General features: G+C 41.6%; 1 protein-coding gene across 5 annotated transcripts in view; it reads left to right on the top strand.

The window, feature by feature from the left end:
- The window catches only part of LOC100175245 (rho GTPase-activating protein 22), a 40,053-nt gene extending 20,228 nt beyond the window's left edge, over positions 1 to 19,825 (top strand). For 4 of the 5 annotated variants that reach the window (XM_018817641.2, XM_018817639.2, XM_026840025.1 and 1 more), the window contains exons 4-13: positions 14,174 to 14,296; positions 14,613 to 14,883; positions 15,101 to 15,322; positions 15,620 to 15,802; positions 16,121 to 17,048; positions 17,174 to 17,362; positions 17,678 to 17,846; positions 18,451 to 18,547; positions 18,933 to 19,067; positions 19,148 to 19,825. In XM_018817641.2, the coding sequence (XP_018673186.1) occupies positions 14,174 to 14,296; positions 14,613 to 14,883; positions 15,101 to 15,322; positions 15,620 to 15,802; positions 16,121 to 17,048; positions 17,174 to 17,362; positions 17,678 to 17,846; positions 18,451 to 18,547; positions 18,933 to 19,067; positions 19,148 to 19,169 (2,339 nt within the window). In that variant the 3' untranslated portion in view covers positions 19,170 to 19,825. Of the gene's footprint in view, positions 1 to 6,986; positions 8,142 to 14,173; positions 14,297 to 14,612; positions 14,884 to 15,100; positions 15,323 to 15,619; positions 15,803 to 16,120; positions 17,049 to 17,173; positions 17,363 to 17,677; positions 17,847 to 18,450; positions 18,548 to 18,932; positions 19,068 to 19,147 lie in introns of those variants that run through there. The other variant, XM_018817640.2, reaches the window with a different exon arrangement.
- The last annotated feature ends 411 nt before the right edge of the window (positions 19,826 to 20,236 follow it).

Raw genomic sequence — 20,236 nt, 5'->3', positions numbered from 1 at the left:
TCATTTGCAGTGTTCCGAGACATATAGTAGGGGGGGGGTTAGGGGTTAGGGTACCGGACGACGGGACATTTTTAGCACATAATATATAGTTGTACCGGACGACGGGACATTTTTAGCACATAATATTCAAAACCCTTGATCGTGTTTTAAACAATTGCCAACGTCCTTTTGGAGTCATCAGACTACAGTTGTGTTTTAATGTTCTTTGTTTACTATACAATTGGACGAGAAATGGAATGAAAACATGTTTCATCTTACCCCATTTAAATATGTCATACTAAAGTATAAAGTTACTTTGTACCCTCCCCCCGAGCGCTAACTCAACTTCACCTTTCACCCACATTGCGTAATAAACGCCTTGCATTGTGACGTGCAACGACGGCTTTCAGTGGCGTCGCAATGTTTGTAGCCCATCGTCATAACTTAGCTCTTCACCACAATAACATCATAAACCGGTTATTGGCATTTGTTAAATTCCTTCACGTGCCGCGTCCCCCATTAAACATGCTGCTGGCCGAGATATTAGCTTCGCTGGCGACACCTGCACACCCCCCTGCCAAACAAAACGTAATTACGTGTCTGACCAATTTGTTATGATAGTGTTAACCGTTTTTGCTATACTGCGCTACTGAGTAATGTGTTCACTTTCAGGTTCATTACATAACGAAAAACATCTGATACGCACAATTGCTATTCTGCTTATTAATTAATAAAACCCACGTAAAACAGTTCAATGAGATTTCGCTGTTTGACCGCGGTTTAATCATTTATCTTCGCCCACACTGCAATATATCCGGGTCTCGAATTCCGCCGGTTAAAAAGATGGTTGTGGGAAGATGGCACGGCGTCTGTGGGAAACCGAATCCCCCCAGGCCGTTGCCAACTCGCATATTCAACATGCGGCGGTTGATAACGAGTTAGATAGACTTGGAAGTTACGAGATTAAGGCGAACTGTAGCTGCGGGAGTTTAATTAGTGCGATGATTGGTGCATACAGTTGCAGATAAGGACGAAATGTAAAGGCTTATCGGAATAGTTCAGAAAAAGGGGGTTAAACTAGGAGACTGAGGTAACTAACAACAGTTGCTGATTAACGAATGCATTCCATTGAATATTTGTGGTCGCATAAACTGTGCAGTACTGGCCACGGTGACTCCCCTTTTGCGAGACCGGTTAAATTGCGACGGAGAGCCAGCCAGCACGTGCTGTTTGTATTTAGAGATAAAATCGTTCCAGTGCAACGAGGCGGAACCGTAGTACTCTTAACGTCGCACATGCTGGCTAGATCCTGGTATTGATGGAAACAAATCAATTTCTTATCGCACAGTGTAGAGTGGTCTAGTGATTTGTTTTTAAAAACTGATATTTATCGGTATGGGAATGTGAAATGCAAGCCCGCAACTTTAATCGCTCTTTACGTAAAAACAAAGTATACTTTTCTTTCGATTCTTTAGAAAACGATCAGCAACAAACAAAGCATACGTAAAGTCGCAGGCAACCGATTTTTGTCAGTTTTAGATGAATTTAAAGAGGGGTCGTGCGTCATCTCTATTCGTAAACCTACATAAAACCGGATCCGTCCGGATTTCGTGGGATAATGCCACGTGAAAAGGTCGCTTGCACTTGTAGACTGTCGTCAGTAATCGCTTTAACTGCTGTTGTTTATGAAGCGCTTTTGAAAACCTCCTGTCACAACCAGGTGTCTGATCATAACCTGACCCACGAAGCAATTATAACGTTTAAGACGACTTTGCAAGCCGTAAGGTTGCTGCGCGGTGGTGTCTTTGGTTCAAATAAAATAACGAAACCACTTAATGAAATTTGCAGGAATTTAATTTACCTTTTCAATCGCACTGAACATCGTAAATTACTTTCCTGGTACCACAGGTGTGACATTTTTTGGTAATTTCGCATAATTACGCGTTTTTTACCGCATAATTACTCGATCGCGGCTCAGGATATCCCTTTACCTTCGACTTTTAAGTCATATTTTATACCTCACGTAGGTCGCGTTGTTTCTGCAAAGTCAAACAATAATGCCTACTGTTACGACACAAGCGTCCGCCCGGTAATAACGGGTCGTACCAGAACAGTTCCGTTGAAAACCACAATTAAACTTGAACGAGAAAAATAAGTCGTCGCGAAACGTGGCTGGTCTGAACGGTAACGTCATCGGACATTTTCCCACGTTCAATTCGTTCATTTTAAACTTCCTTTAGAAATTTATTTTTGTCATGCGGGATTAAAATTATATATAGTGTCCACAGATATGTAACTTTTTTATTTTTTTGTTACTCGTTTTCCTCGTCCATTTTTAAAGCTTGTATTAGAAAAGACTGAATTAAAATGTTTCTTTTTTAAAATTAAACTGACGTGCCCAATCTGTAATTTGCCCCTTTTAGCCACTACTGGCGCGTGTTTGCAAAGTTGAAATATTAATCTTTAAAAGACGGAAAAATCAAAGCTAGCTTTCCACTGAAACCCAACCAACGTTCACGACCTTCGTCATCCAGTTATGTTTGATGTCTGTCCTTTATTTGCCATTCCCGGCCGTCTGTGTTTACCCAGGTAATAATTGTTGAGCAACACGCGTGCGTTTAGCGGAGCTCGAATCCGTGAAAGTGATACTGACACAAATAATTCAGCAGCAACGATCGTCGAACAGCAATTTCGCGACGGTTGGTATTAATCCACAGTCGTTAAAATGAAACTCGAAACTTGAGAAATTCCCCACGTTGTAAAACCGATAACCAGGCAAAGTATAAGCAATATGTATACTTGAAATTTGAAGTCGTGTTGTACATTCATTTATTGCTTGCTCGAGCAGAGAAAACGTTTTAAGCTTTTTCGTCATGTTTCGCCATCTTGAACAGCAGCACTTCGAAGCTGGCGAACCTTTGGCCTGTGTCGATCAATCTGTGGTGGATTTCTTCCACCAAGGAAGTCGATCATTTGTCATTTTCAATAAACTCCAGACAAAGTAAGCGCCAAGAGCAGAGCTGAAGCTCTTGAACCTGCTGAGTGAAGAGGCTTAAGATTGCTTTACTTCCAAGTGGTCGCAATGGTCGAGCTCTCAGCTCGGCACGCGCGAGCACGATGGCTCATTGCAGCTGTAATTCCCGCATTTCGCTCTCTACGTTGTTCTTGCACCGCTGTTTGTGTTGGTTTAATTTAAATTGTCGTTTAGTTTAACATACAGCAAGTAATTCATAACCTAACTGTTGGGCAAATGTTGGAGCAGGTTTCTCTTATAGTTGAACCATCGTGTTCCGTCAGAGCGAGCTTTTGTGCGCATGATGTTGTCGCCATATTACAGTTGCGCCACTAGCTGCGAGCGTTGGTTTCAGACATATAAGTCACGGCCGAGATCAAATGGAATGCGGTGTGTGCTTGCCCTTCCCTCGTTTAATCCGCATTTTAATATTAAACTCAGGCAACAGTGAACTTCGCAGCTGCGCAAATCAGCAGTTAAACCCAAGTCTTGCCACTTTAATCAAATTTGACCAGCGACCGCGTTATGCCGGGAATGTCGCTGCATTTCAATCCCGTTTCTAAAGTCAACAAATCGTCAAGCTGTTTTATTTTCGTCACGGTATCGCAGCTTATTGGTCCCTTATCCGGGGTCAAAACCTGTAGCCAACCAAGCGCAACGATGGCCATCCTCTGTTTTTGCTTCGGTGTAAAACGGAAAAGAATTTGCGACAAAACCACTCTACTCAAACAGATTACTTTATTTTACTGGCACTTCGCCGGCGTTAGGATGTACACAATATCTATTTCGTCACCGTAGTTAGCTTCGTTAACGCTACCCAAGCAGCGATTGCATCAGGTCGCGGGCTTAGCAAAGGCGCTCGTTAAGTTCTTTAAAATCGATTCAGTTTTTCGTTCGACAGAAAAGTGAATCTGAACCTCTAATTATGGATTAGGCGGGTGAGGGAAATGCTACGTACCGAATATCAATGTTTCTAGACCTGCCATAATAGGCATTACTCAGCCGTATTTCACTCAACACGATCCAGCCTTCTTAAATTTACAGAGTTTTTAACTCGCGCGGCCAGCGAGAAACTCAAATATTGGTTGATAGAGATGCATTGTCCAGGTGCTCTGTGCGTTCTGTGTACTCACCAAGCACTTATAAGCCACTTTCCCCGATCGCGTAAAGGCGTCCAGAGCCATCAACCAGCAGATAACTTCGCATCGATCAAAACACAGTACAATTAGTGTTGGTTGTTTGAAATTTAGCAAAGCGAGTGAAAAATCGAACCATTCCAGTTGAATTGGCTTGTACGACAGGATTTGGTTTGTTTGGAAGGAAAGAAACGCGGCAACGACGGCAAAGGAAGTCTTTACAATTCAAAGGCAGTAGTCTGTCTGGTTTTAGAGTAAGGAAATGAGATGTATTTGTCAGAAAAAGTTCAATGTTTATCCATTATTACTTCATAGTCACGGACGGATACGGAGCCTCAGCACAGCATAGTTATATATAATAAACATTGCAGAACCGGGAACTGAAGTCAAATTAACGAGTGATCATGACTAATCGGGGAATATCCGGTGACGTCACAATGGAACGAAGCGCGGCACTTGTGTTCGAACACACGTGTTTGTTTATTTGGGCGAGTGGCTCCTGAGCGCACTTCAGCTTAGTCATAACTTTCAGAGAACAAAATCGTGACCGTGCAGATTCTTGTACTCGCCGCAAAATTTCAACTAATCGTGTTGTGACTGTGTTGGTACACTGCTCAAAAATGTGTCTTCATTATGAGCAGTGACCGTTTTTCTCACGGTGCTCGTCATATCAATAACGCGTACGTTTGCCACCTTTTCTTTTCTGAAAGTTAGTCATTTTTGACCCTGTTAGTTTAATCTGTAAATATAGCACTTTCATTTTGTTTACCGACGGTGACTATCGTAACATGATTTGATAGTTTCAGTAGCACGGCACTCATTGAAGTGGTTTTGTAATTGGTCGTATTTGAGCAGACGAAGGTGGCTCTTTCATCCGGTTGGATAAACAACGCGTGAATTTACGAGTCGATCAATGAGAATCGCAACGACCATCTTTTCATATTCCACCCTTGTGTATTTTGCGGCTTTACGATATGGAAGTGACTAACGAATGATAAAATACTTCGATGTTGGCTCTTGGAGGGCTCGCTGGATGAGTCAGTGGGATGATTGCGACCCTGTTGTTGGCATTATATCGCTTGTACATTGTCAACAGCATTGTTCCGGGTTGATTTCGACCCTGCACACTTTCTCGCTCCCCTACTAGAGCCCAACATCACAGACGTCATTGTTTTGTCCCGTCACGCCTCGCTGCGCTTGAATAGCCTTAATGACAGGGCGATTGCGTGACGCATAAAACGGGGGGCGAGCGTTCAGATATGGACTTGTCGCAAGAGTCTAGACGAGCGCAGGTCGTAGCTCAGGTGGCGATGGACTTTCGGCACTGTCACGGCCAAGCGGGTCGTGCTTCTTCCAACTTCTCAGGAGGTTTAGTTTACGCTGAGATCCGTCAAGTGGCAGGTAGCATGTTTTGCGTTTTATAGACCACAGCATCGGCGAGGGCGTTTTACGTTGTGTTTCAACGACTACCACACCTGTCAACTGAATAACGTAACCATCGATACAAATTAGCGAACGTTGTACATTCCAGTGTGACTGCGGTATAAATGCAAATTTCAGGTACTGGATCAACAGCGAATATCTCGTAAAGGTGTCGCACAATTTATGACCCAGAGCAAAGGTGCCTCGAAACGTACAGTGTTGTCTTGTTCTTGCAGTAATTACGAGGTTAACAGTGCTTTGTTCGGCTGAGGGCAGGACTGCATGAATCATTTATAACGCGAATTGTTCTCGAGCCACAAACGTGTATGTTAATTGGCCTTTAATGCGGCGCCGTTTAATTCCCAACCGCGGCCTACCCCGGGCTACGCATGTTCCAAATATGGATAGGGTGTAGTTCATTGGAATGCTGTGTTGTGACAAAAGGTCTACGTTTTCGGTTCCTGTCGCTTCGACTACGGTATCTATAATTGGATTCAGTGTACAAGAATTACAGTAGTCTGTGTACGTTTTGATTTCAATTCAACCAAAACGGGTCAGCGTGTATTTTAAGATAAGATGGGATTAAAGTTGCATATACATGTTGTTGTACACTTGTGCCTGTCTGGTAGGTTTAAATGAATAACTCTGACGAAACGGTTCGATTTGCCTTGCTTGTTTATGGGCAACGTTAACTCTTCGTATAACTTGCCAAATGGTCAGGTTTTGACGTCATATCCGTTACGCGTACGTGATAGTTGATGCGAATTGCAAAATTACTTTTGGATGAGATTTGTGTTTGAGATTTAAGACCTGGCGCACGATCGTTGGAGATTGACACGAATTTTAAACGACTTGCGCAGTCTGCGATTTTCTTCTGCACGTAATTACGCGAGTGCAGTGACGCAATGATTATTTCGGACGTGCCTGTGCCAATAAAGTTTAAGAGCATGTTCCAAAATCGGAACGACACGCAGTAAACGGTAAACTTTGCTAGAAGTTACAGAGACTTTGAACTCATAAACTTCACTGTGTTGCGTGAGCGGTGATAGAACCATATCATGATGCTTTAAAATGGGTAAAAAAACAACTTTAAGAGATAACGTTGCAACGCTGCAAATCCTCCCAGGGTCGCCAGAACTGTAGCAGATTGTGCGTATAGGACGCTGCTATTGTTAAGCGTCAAACCGCCATACGCGAGGCGTTTCCTTGCTGTTTTTCCTACCAGATTCATATTACCACAGCATGCAGTGTGTTTGATAGGAAGCGCGAGGCAACAGGTACAGCGCAGTTGCAGGTCTGAGGTGGATTGGCGCCAAGCTTGGAACCGTGCACCGGATTATTACGGATTTCTCGCCAGTATTCGCCGCAAAGTTAAACGGATTAATGACAAAGAGAAAAGTTTAGATTCGTATAAAGCCACGTGTGTGGTGTTTGACTCGCATTTCTCCTCTTATGGAAATTGTTGTTGTAAACATACGATTGCGGCGAAGTATGAAAAACGGATCTAGTTCTTGTATACAGTCGTAGGTACAGCATAAAACTACATTCTTTGTATTAAGTTTGCTTCTATTGTCTAGTAATTGTTATTTGGTGAATTCGTGGATGAAACTGATTAGCGTGTCATTGTGATGTAACAAGTGTATCAGTGTTTACGTTTAAACATGGCAGTTGTGCTCGAGCACGCGCGCCCGATTACGTCACGGCAGGCAGGGCGAGTGTTTACATTCCTACGTAGTAATTAATTCGCCGGCGGCGAGAAAAACAAGAGAGCTGAGCGCGGCGAGAAAAAGTTGACGGCGCCGGCCTAGAAATTCCAAATCATGAAGTTATTATTGGAAGAGAGGTGTATGACAGGATGCCAGGTGTATGTCTGTAGTTTAATGTATTCTGTTTTTTTGGTCGCAGTAGTGAAATGGGTGCAATTTGTAGTAGTATTTGTCACTGCCATCAGTGCCCTAGGCATTGCTGCATGCATCACTACGAGAATGAGAAGAAACCGTTGGATTCTGACTCTTATCGGGTCGATGACCGAGACTTTGCCGGGCAAGTCGAAGCAGATTACCGCAGAGGAAATCAAGTGTCCTCGAGGTCATTAGCCAAGACTCATGGTAGCGATGCTGGTGGAATACATGAAGAACATACAGAAATCAGCAAGCGAAGGACTAGTCTATGCCCGACCCGCTTTCGTCGAAGAGGATCGAGCGCAAATCGATCTTCTTCGGGAAGAACTTCGGTCCATTCCGGTCGAAATTCGCAGCATCGTCGATCCTCGTTCACCTTCCATAATCCGCAAGATACCCCGACCGGCCCGACTGGCCCATTGACTCCATACCGCACCACCGGCCGGAATCAAAGCCCTCCGTTCCCGTCAATCGAGGCGGTGAACCGGGGTCTAAACAAAAACGAAAATCGTCGCGACGTCGACGCTAAAGATGACTTGGTGTATATTAAACCGCATGCACAAGCCACTGGCAAAAACGCCAAAATCGTAGCCAGTCATAAGCAATCGAGTTCGAAGCTCGCTAAATATGAAAATACGACCACTTCCGGCAAAGCTAACAGAATTGGTCCGTATCTTCCTTTCAACACTGGTAAGTTTTTTATATTATCTTCTAAACAGTCCCTGATTGTGTACAAATACTCAAATAGAGTGTGTATTTACTGACATTGTTTATGAATGACAGAATTCATGTAATTACTTGTATAATGGCCACAGTACTGATCCCTGGCACTTTCGGTCGTGAAAAGCTGTGTTTCTAAACCACTTATCCGACTGTACACACATTGGAACAGTTATGCGTGGATATACAGTGCCAGTAAGTGGCCTCTTAAATGTAGCTGAAGCAGCACAGGTGGCATCCGATCTAATAACAGGTGTTATCTGAATTAGTCGCAAGCCTCTAAATCAGTACTGAGACATTAGTGGCATAATTTATATTACGTTCACGCCTAATTAGAAATAGTTTGACAGCCTCGTTATATTTGTTTGCCTAGCTGTCTAAATACGATATGGACGGCTCCCATTCCTCGTAAATCAACGCGAAATATTGACCGTCGACCCCGGGTCATTGTCGGCATCGTTATGCGCGAAGGTCAGAGACCGTGTTTTATTTGAACTAGTGTTTGAGTAAACAGTCTTAAGCAGAAAGTGTAACACTTGTAGCTTTAATCTATCGTAGAGAAAGGTATATGCTCCCAGAGTATGCTTATTGGTTATAGTATATCAATTTCGATTACTGTTCATAAAATTTTCAACATGTATAGCTTTTATACTGTAAAGAAAGTTATGCCCACAGCGTATACTCATTAGTTGGTACATTAATTTGGATTTACTGGACTTACATTTTTCCCGTGAACATCATTCGTGGAACGATTAGTGCCATGTCAGCCAAGTGTCCACTGTGACTAAATTGTATTAAAACCGCCAACTTAATGGTGATAAAGTACGTAGACAGGTGCGAAGTGAGAACGTTAACGCCGCCGTTGTCGTCTGTAATCCGACCCTCCTCTTATCTTCATTGAGTGTTTATGTTTTCAGTGTTCTCAGACGTTTTAGTTTTGTTAGTTCCAAAAAATAACCCGAAATTGCTGACAATTAAACGTAAGTTAAAATAACTAGGAAAATTTAGAAGATTCGATTTTTACTTAAACCAAGTTATTTTTTGTGCGAATTTTCTTTACACGTTTACCGAGCTTAGCATGTTACTATTATTGGAAGCACTGTCGCAGATTTGATACATAGTATCGACGCGAAAGTCGCGACAGAAGGCGTAGAAGCGTGAGATTCGTTTACGCATTGTTCTGCCCTGGGAACGCTATACCTGGTTTCGCCAGCACGTCAATCAAATGACCACCGACTAGGTTAAACATGTTAACATAATCGTCGTGTATCTGTTGCAGATTAAAGAAAAATTCATGAAATATACGCTGGCGAAGCGCTTTTTATGAAATATACCGCTGGTCAATAAGCGCGACGTAATCATTATTTTGTTCTCAAAAGCCTACAAAGTACTGTGGGTTAAAATGGGACACCTTTAGCACGTAATACCCGATTTGTGTTATAACAATTCCAAGCGGTCAATGGCGGTCGCGAGGAGACGGTTTTATAATTCTTTAAATGTTTTTTTGTTTTCGACCAAATGGAACGGGAAAAATAAAATCAAAAGGTGTCCCATCCACCCCACCATACCTATTACATACGACAGTATATGTAAATTTCCTACAATACACCCGCGTTGAAAAATTCCTAAAAGGTGCGTCACCCATTCAAACGTTCAGTGGTAAACGAATCTCGTTTACGACCAAGTTGCGCAAGTTTTCTATAATTAATCATTCCGTAATGTCGTAAAAATGTGGTTTAAGGAAAACATTGGGCGGATGTTGTGAAATAGAATACACAACGCGTACAATTGAATTCTTAGCACGCTGTTAATTTGTTTTGCGGTACGTATCCAAATGGTTACACATTTACATACATACATGACAACGAAATAGTTTTGTTGTGCATTTTACTTAACAAAACACCTTGGCAGTAAAGTGCAAATCCCATCAACAAGTACAACAAAACACGTCACCTTCGAGTGCTGGGTAGTTCTGCGATGATTTAATTCTGCCGCAGTATTTTTAGTCATAGCACCTCGCTGTACGAAGGTCTGGAAACCTGAACCGAGAAGCCACGAACTGGGAGAGTTGTACTACCTCTAACAGCCTATGTTGAGCCTACGGTTTCCCCGAGTGACTGATCGCTTGTGTAAAGGATGTGTAAATATCAGTCTGTAGTTGTGTCTGTATCGGATTGATATCTAGTATTCTAGTACATTAGAGAGGCGCGTGTACTGGCAGAATGTTAAATATTATAGCCCTTTTGCTTGATAGCATTAAAGTCGGGTCTTAAGGTCTTATCGTATTCTGCTAATGGTAGTGAAAGTGCATAACGGCCTAATCGCACCCAAGCAGACTGATAGAACGAAACATTTCAGCGTAATGGCCGAGTTAGGTTTAAGAAAATATCTTGGCGTGCGACAGAGCTAATGCGCTCGTTACGAGGAAAGCATAGTTAATGTACATTCGCATTAGACGTAATTTGATACTTTAGTGTATAGATAATGCAAAAATGGGGTAAGGGTTATTAGTTTAGCTATATAAACCGCTGCAAATAATGCACAATACCTCGCTGCAATTTCGCGAAAGAAATCGCGACTATAAATGCCCAGGTGTTTCTCTTGAAATTTTAGCTTGCAAATGTAATAACTTAATTACTAATTTTAGACATCGCCCTTTATAGTAAGCCTATATTAAACAAATAGTGTAAATACCGATGCAGATATTGCGTTTTGTTGCAGCAACAAGCAGCAGTAATGAGAATGAGATTTAGATCGCATTTCGGGCCTTTAATGTCATCTGTAGGGCAACTATGGTTAACTATAGTAATCTGCTACATAAGAATTTCTTGGCATTTTAACGAAACTTTAGGAAATTCCGGTGGTCGTATAAACTAATATAGTAGGGTGGGGGGAGATGGGACACTTTTTTATTGTATTTTATCGTCCGATTTGGTAGTAAACAAAAAACATTAAAAGAATTATAAACCGTATCCTCGTGACTCCTATAGACCGTTGTTAATTGTTTAAAACACGATTAGAGTTTTTTGGATATTATGTGCTAAAGGTGCCCCTTCTTCCCCCACCCCACTATATTACGAAACGTATAATAGTTCATACAAAACGCTTCGTTATAGAATTTAACAGAAAAAATACACGTAAGCTTTGTAATAAAACCGCAATTTATGAGCATTGCTTCATTCAGTCCGGTACAAATTCCCATGTGATTCCATAGTTTGTGAGAACCTATGCAGCTAATATCCATCTTCAAAGAATATGGGATACCGACATACCGTATTTCCCAAGCCCTCTCCGCTAATGCATGTATTCCGAATTGCTGTGGTTGCGTTCTATCTTAGCTCTGCGAAACAGTGATGCCATAAGTTTATTTCAAATGCGGGCAATGCGTGGCTGCATAAGTGATTCGTGTTTGTGGTCGGGAGCACTGGACATGCTTTCACGTATCCAGATTATCGTTCTTGGAATACAGGGCTCTGCTCAAAGGGTTCCCACTTCCGTTTTCGTTGTCTTTAAACGTTTAATTAATCGCACTGACAAAAGATTGTTATGGGCGCAAGTGTAAAGTTGATACAGAATCCTATTTTAACGGTTAGTCAACAGCGAACAGGTGTTCAAGGTGTTTTACTGACCTGCGTCATTCGTACGTTTTATTCGGTCAGTGCTTGACTCATGCGAATGTGGGGCGAGGGTAGAAGCATAAAGTCTTCACCGTATGTAGGCTAGTGTAGGAAACAACATCACTGTCTTACAGCAGGCAGCACCTAATGCACTGCTGGGCGGTATTAGGGAGATAATGCGAGCTAAAACGATAAACTTTGGTAGCTTATTGCGGTTTGATAACTCCCTTAGGAATATCAGTCCGTGGAGGAATCTTTTGTTTCAAGTTTTGAGTTTTCTCAGGGTCTGAGCGAAAGGAACGCGTAAATAAACGGGTATTAAGTTATATGTATCGAGCGCGGCGGTGTAGGGTTTAAAATACAAGTCCAAGAGCCGTAAATATCCAGCGCACAACGGGGAGGGATTTAATAGGCCGGCATGAAAATTGCTCGCCAAGCGAAGGGAAATTAAAACGTCGACTCTCCATTATACGCGAGACAAATGAGATGTAATTGTACGCCGCGCGATAGGAAGCGAGCAGCAACAGCAGGAGTATACAGTTGATGTTGACTGCGTGCGTTTGTGTTTATAGAACGTTGCTGGTTTATACATTTGATTAAAGCTGTAAAAAGTGAAGTCTATAAGTATAAGTATTTTCAAAACTGTGCTAGGCTTATAGCAATACTTTGTGCTTCTGTGGGCAGAAAAATGAATTTCCTGCGAGACTACTTTGACCGTAAGTAGAATTTTTATCTTTAGCGATGAGCGTAGTTATCTTTAGCCGTGTGTGTATGTGGGCTACGTATCGCAAATTTCTTTCCTCCTTTTGCCCCAGTTGATTACTTGTGCGTCTCAGTGCGGTTGTGTCGAAACAAGCAAGATTATGTTTAGCTGTACACAGATCCGCACATGGAGTTGCTGACATAATAACAAGCAAGTACAGTGCGGTCGTCCTAACCGAAGCTCCTGGCAAGGATCTGTGCGTCGTAGCATTTCTAATGTTGTGTGATCCCATTATCTATTACCGCAAGCTAGAAAGAGGCTCTGCATAGATAATTAGAAACGACACTGCCATCAATCTTTCTGTGACCTGCTGTTAGTTGTGCATGTCACTTTTCACTCTACTGACTTATAAGAAAATATGTTTGTTAGCTTGAAACTTTTAACGACTGGACAGCGCCAATACTATGTATCATTTTTGCTGAATTTAAATGCAGGTTGTTTTGTCATTATTTCCTAAACCCCACCCATTAGGCGCAACACAAACATGAGTCTGGTTATTACTGAAATAATACAGCTTGGTAATGCGCTTAGAGCTCGTTCACGGCAACAGTAACCCCAATCATTCCGCTTCATATGCCACGACGGTCTGTCGTGCAGATGTCAGGCACCAATATCACGCACATGAGGACCAGGTCTCTCTTTGTCAGATTTCGTTTTCACACGAAACGTGTCGAGCTTCCATTTCGGTCCCGATAGTTTTGCCGTAAATCCGTTAAGTCAATTTGACCTACACTTCGGGGAATTAACCCCACCCCTCTGCTCTGTTTTAAAATGCTTTATGAACCGTATCGACGACAAGGTTTGTTTTGCGAAACCAAGTAAATTCGAACGTCTATAGTGTATGTTTTTTATTAATTTGACCTAAATTTTCAGCGTTTGTCAAGTTTGTACCATTAGATACAGGAAAAATAGTTTGCCGTATTTATATTCTTCACATACCAGACATAGCTACGTTAAAGATATAAGCTTTGATACGCGTAAACCGACACAGCTCGAACGCTAAAGATGAATCGATGGGGCGGTACCGTTGGTTTACCTAATGACTTCTAATCCCGTTCACACTTTTCCTTTCTTGCCACTCGAAGAGACTTTGCGGTCGTAATCCTTTCTCGCGTATACAAACGATTAGGATTACTTGGCAGCAGCTTACGCAACTGTTGATCGGTTTACCGATATTGGCCGCCTGACAGAGAAGGCAGAAGTGCTTTTAATAGAACTGGATATCCGTTAACCATTATATCGGTGTTGACGAACGCTTTTAGAAGTAGCAGTCGCTCCAAAGTTGGAGACTCTTGTCTGCACCTATTCTGTTTCACGTCTGTAACAAAATCTATTGTCTTATTGCTTTGGGAATAAAGTGGACGCAGAGTCCAAGTACTAATGGTGGGCCGATAATTTCCTTCGATTTTGTAATTTCTTTTAGAAAGATGGCTGAACTAGTTGGTCTTGTCGAAATATTTCATTAGGATTGCTTTTAAACTCACTCAAACAACGCAATGTATTCACCGAAATGATTTCTGTCCCACGCAAGTTGGGTTTAAACTACACGTATATTTTTATTGAAAAATATTCAATATATTTTTAAGTCGCTTGTGTTAACATTACAATGTTTTTTTTCACAGGAGCAGACAGAATGAAACCAAACAACAACCACGAATCGTACGTTTTATCTGCCAACTCACCAGCAGACATGGAGGAATGGGTAAAAGTGATACGGAGAGTTATCCTTGCGCCGTTTGGTGGAGGTAAGGCACACAGTTTGCAAAATGTTTCAACAACTGAAATATTTTTTAAACCACTAGGATAAATTGAATTTGTGAAATCATTTTTTTCTCGTATAAGGTTTTAATTTAAACATAATTTTTCTTGCGCTTGTTTAAAATATTTATGATCAATAGTTTTAACCGTTTTGTTTTCAAATAAAAACATGTTTTTTTAAACAAATATCAGAAAAAGTGTCAAAAATCAGGAAAGTGTCAATATGTTTGTAAAGGATAATAACACAACTACATTATGTAATCCGACAAAATGCTAAAATAAAATTGTCTTTGCTCCTGCTAGGAATTTTCGGACAACGTTTGGACGAAACGATGAGATACGACCGTCGTCTTGACTCTTCCGGATGTGGAACAACATCCACGGGATCGAGATCTGGCTCCAGCAGCCGAGGATCCCGCCGACAAGTCCCCATCATCGTGGAGAACTGCGTGGAGTTCATTCGATCCCATGGAGGACTTATAGAAGAAGGCCTCTTCCGTCTTCCCGGACACGCTAATGAAGTAAAGGAGCTGCAGGACTCTTATGATATGGGGGAACGTCCAACTTTTCCAGGGTGAGAACATCGCTCCAATGCCTATTTTGTAAAAATATTTGAATAGGTTTATTTTTTTGATCAGGGACTTCATAAAGTTGGCAAAAAATAGATCTAAAAACTGGAAGTAGATCGTTTAGTGTTATTCGTCAATGTTTAAACTTGTGTTTGATAAGAGTACGACATACTTCCTGTGTATTCAATGCAAACCCAAAATGAACGGTAATTTATATCATAGGAACACTGATGTGCACACTGTGGCTTCGTTATTAAAGGGATACCTGCGCGAACTTCCCGAACCAGTCATTCCATTCGAAAAATACGATCCTCTTATTGGTGCCGCGAAACTGCTTTCATCTGACGTCACCGATGACATAAGTGAAAAGAAAAACGAAGAAGCACGGATTCTTTTCCGGGAACAGCTCCAAGCCCTGCCACAGTCCAACTTTGAGTTACTTAGGTATATGTTTGTCATATATTACTGTGGGGTAAGATGGGACACACTTTTGACACAAAATATCCAAATATCCTGATCGTGTTTTAAACAATTACCAATGGTCTATGAGAGTTGTGGTAATACGGTTTTATTATTCTTTAAATGTTTCTGTTTACTATCAAGTGGGAAATTATGTGTTTTATATCACCCCTCCCCATATTATACTACATTATTAAAATAGTTTTGTTTCGAAGCTTAAATCGTTTAAAACGCTACTTACAATTAAAATATAACAAGTAAAAAATATTAACGTATTTTTAGATACATCTGTCGTTTCTTGGACGAAGTTCAACAGCAGTCAAAGAAAAACAAGATGGACGTCAACAATCTCGCGATGGTGTTCGGTCCCAACATCATGCGGTCGAAACAAGAAGATCCGATGCAGATGATGTCGGATGCTAGTTATGTGCAAGAGGTCATGAAGCAGTTCATATCAAAACACAAGTAAGTAGAAACACAACGGAGGTATATAGTAGGGTGGAAAAAGACTGGCACCTTTAGCCCATAACATCCAAATATCCTGATTGTGTTTAAACAATTAACAACGGTCTATGGAAGTCGTGAGGATACAGTTTGAGAATTCTTTAAAACTTCTCTGTTTACTACCAAATGGGACGAAAAAGGGAATGAAAAGTTCTTCCATCCCGCCCCCTACATTTATATTGTGTACCCAAAAACTCTAGAGAGAATTATCGTTGGGATAAATGTATGCAAAGTAGCTGCGATAAACATCAGTTTTAAACTAAATGAAATTTGTTGCAGATCATTTTTCCCTGATGACATTGAAAACAATTCAAACATTCCTTCAATACCTGACGTAGCCGTTGACGCGGAGGGAATTCCCCCTGACGCTGGGTTTGGAACCCTTACCCCAACCACTTCACCCCTCGGGACATTGGGGCAGCGACACGCAACGGATGATAGTGGGACTGGAAGTCTGGGTCCTACCCCCGAGAATACTTCGAAACGGGCGGCTCCACCGGTACCTGTTGTCCCGCCCCCGATCCGAGGCAAACCCTTCAAGCCTCTGCGAAGAAAACATAGTGGTTTGGATGTGGAAGGCGCAGATCAACGAAAGTCGGTCTATGATAACGTCACCGCTTCCTCACAGGCGGGCAGTGACATCACTCCGACTAAAGCACTTTCTGCTAGGTTAAACAATGACTGGCGTAAAAGTAACGAAAGCGGAGCATCTCCTAGCGTTTCCGTTCCAACAGAGGATTCGTATTACGTTAACAACGTAAGTACACCATCCGTTCAATCAGCCAATATATCCGACTCGCCACGTTCCTCAACCAACGCCGTCGCTGGTAGCGTCGGTGAGCGGGATTCGTTTCACTCTAACCCGGCCAACGATCAACCATTACCCCGATCCCGGGCCGGACGTCGCAAGGGACGCATTCGTTCTATTGATGAAAATCTCAGCGACGAAGAATCAAACACCGAATCCGTACCACCAGACGACCGAGCATTTTCCACTCTTTCAAGCCACCGAGGAAGCATACCAACCGAGGCCGACTTGCACCGTGATCCTCGCACTGTGATAGATACCCGTTCTCCCGGCGGCCGACTCAGTCGTTCCGACCTCGCTAGTCGATCATCTGTAGGTTCTGGGAGCGATGGAGGATCCCATTTTGTCCCCAAAGTTCCATCACGTACCCACCGACGAAACAAAGCTTCCAATAGCCAGGTACTTTACGTGGTCTAAAGTAAACCTTAACATATATTTTTTTATTCAACCTATATACGATAAAAAAATTATTTGTAGGATTTCGGCATTTTTTTAGTAAAACTGCAATATGTTTTTTTTTATAGGATTCTGGCAGTCGACCGAACTCCCGAGCTGAAACTGACTTGACATCGGCCAGCGCGGCTATTCGCGATCGTGACGTCATAGTGCCCTTCTCTGCAAGAACCTCGCATGCAATGTCATCAGAATCACCGAGTGTGTGTGGACAACCATTGTCGTATAAAGAGATGGAGGAACACGTAAAAGTACTTCAGGTAGGAAGGGTCGAAACCAAATTCATATATAGTAGAGTAGTAAGAGTAGTAGCAGTAAAAATAAATTACATTTGTATAATACTGTGTGGTAAGGACACCTTTAGAGCTAGTATCAAAATATCCTGATCGTGTTTTAAACAATTAATAACGGTCTATGGGAGTCCTGAAGATACGGTTTTGTAATTCCTTGTATGTTCTTTGTTCATTACATTGAGGCAAGAAAGTCATCTTCCCCCACCCTACTTTATTGCCTAATGAATTAAATATCCTCCTCTTAAGACTTAATTTATACGAAATTCTTTTTCATTTTACTAGGAGGAGCTTCGAAAGCAAAGACTGGAACATGAGAAACGATCCCGGATGTTGGAGGAACACTACATCATGAAGATGAAGTCTTCTACTTCAATATTCCCATCTTCTCCAACCTCCATGGGACCTATTGATCTTCCGCTAGGTCGCGGTAGAATTTTCTCCAACGGTGAAGGTAAGGTTTTCACATTTCAACTATACTTTGACAGTAACTCCACATTTGCAATTTCACCTAGAGTAGGGTGGGGGAAGATGGGACACAGTTTAACTTTATTTTTTCGTCCAATGTGCTGGTAGTAAACAAGGAACTTTCAAAGAATTATAAAACTATATGCTTAAGACTCCCATAGACCGTTGTTACCTGTTTAAAACACGATCAGGATATTCGGATATTATGCGCCGAAGGTGTTCCATCTTCCCCCACCCTACTATATAACTTGCCGATTCATAGCCTCGTATAACAATAACTTTTCTAAGCAGTCCTTCTCCTTTAACGGCGGCTCATTTGGTATAAAAAAACGTAGTGTATTTCCGATGTTTCGGCTTGAAGTCTTGCCGAATGGCGGACGAAACGTCGAAAATACACCACGTTTTTCATATACCAGTTGAAAGAGCAGTTAAAAGATTATTTACATTATATTATGCCTGGTAGCAGAAGTAACAGAATATTTACAAGAATATTTAAGTCTGCGTTTGCTTTAGTCGAGTATTTTAAAATGCGTGATTGGTTTTGAAGATACCTACATTACTGCGTTTCTAATATAGTTATATTGGTATAGAATCCATTGGGGAGTCGTGCACTACTTCAGTGTTGGAGCAACAACTTGACCAATCTATGTTAAGCAGACAGAGCACAGAGTCAGTAACTGAATTAAGGTGAGTGCAAGAGGGAATTCGTACAACCTATGTCAACATAATAAGTTATTTATCTTGCTATACCAATATGACTTTTATAAGCATTAAGCGCATTTTGTAAAAATAAACTTTATATTCGGGTGGGGGGAGATAGTTTATTGGTATAGAACACATTTTCATCCTATTTTCTTAACCCATTTGGCAGTAAACAAATAATATTCAAAGATTTATACAATCGTATTCTCACGACTCCCATAGACTGTTGTTGGTTGTTAACAAAAAACGCTCAATTTTATATTGGGATATTACGTGCTTAAGGTGTCCAACCCTACCCCACAGTAGTATATGATGTAACGCTATCTTATAACCTTGTTGTTGTTAATCATCTGTTTAATGATTCACGCAGGTACAGAGAGGAGGTTAAACGTCATGCAATGACGCGCATCAGACTACGAAATGCCGAGCGTGGTTTGAAACAAGCAGAGGAGAGGAACCAGCAGCTTCAGAAAGAGATGGAGGAGTTTTTTAACACATTTGGCGGGTACGTGTTTTCAGAGTTTTGTCAGCAATTCCAGAAAAGTGTTTTACATTTTAAAACTATAACATTCAATTTTTTCACAGAATGCTCGCTAACAACGTGTAGTGAACCAAGATTCGTAATCAAGTTACTGTAGTAAAAATCGCCGCTGGGCGGCCCAAACTGTTTCACCGCATCAGCGATTTCTCGTGCAATCATTGTTTTATCCCATTGACGACACATCGATGACATTACGCTTCGTGACGTCATCAAACTGCGCAATTGTTCAGTCATATATACAATACTGTTATCATGTATCCCAAAGGACGGCACCGCGTGCTCAATTTATTTCGCTAACGCAGCCGAGCTGCATAAACCTGTATGATTTCAATCCAAAGCCCGAAAGCAAAACATCGGATCTTCATTTCGTACGCTGCTGGTGTCCTCTCGTTCGCTGTGTATCGGTCGTGACCGAGTATTTAGTCGGGATTTTCTTTTTATTTCTTCCGCATGCTGCACTGTTCGACCTCGTGTCCTTCTGTGGCATTAGCCCAATGAATGGACGACGTGCACTGTGTCGTAATAGACTGTGCATCTGCTCTGCAAAACGGCTGTCGTTTCATGGCCGCTTTTCTTATGTTTATATTTATTAATCAAACAGGTTAAATTTTTACCGTTTCCCATTGGTCGAGCCCTGTCACGTTACCAGTGTTTCGTTAGCGCGCATTCCATTATAAAGTTTCAGTTTCGGTATGGACGAAATAAACTTTCAAACGAGGATACGCGGTTTTATTCTATATTATGTAGTATAGGGTGGGGAAGATTGGACACCTTTTTATTCTATTTCTTGTCTCCTTTGGTAGTATACAAAAAAAGTTCAAAGAAATATAAAACTCTATCGACTCCCATGAACCGTCGGTATTTTTTTAAAATACGATCAGGATATTAGGGTATTATGTGCTAAAGGTGTCCTATCTTTCCACAAAGGCCTCTATTATTTCACTATAAGACACAGAATGTTTTGGAAAAGCTGCGAATATGATGTCAAACTATTTTCTTTAATTCAAACGAATATTTCAAGTCTCCCCTTGACGTTCTATGCAACGATCATTTCAAAGTTTTCTTGAATATCTTAAAAGCAACAAAAGCATAATGAAGTCTTCCCCTCTTGCTTACTATTTGTTCTTGATCGG

Source organism: Ciona intestinalis, chromosome 2 (assembly GCF_000224145.3).
Source record: "Ciona intestinalis chromosome 2, KH, whole genome shotgun sequence".
Classification (NCBI taxonomy): domain Eukaryota; kingdom Metazoa; phylum Chordata; class Ascidiacea; order Phlebobranchia; family Cionidae; genus Ciona; species Ciona intestinalis.
This window is presented reverse-complemented; position numbering and strand designations above follow the sequence as displayed.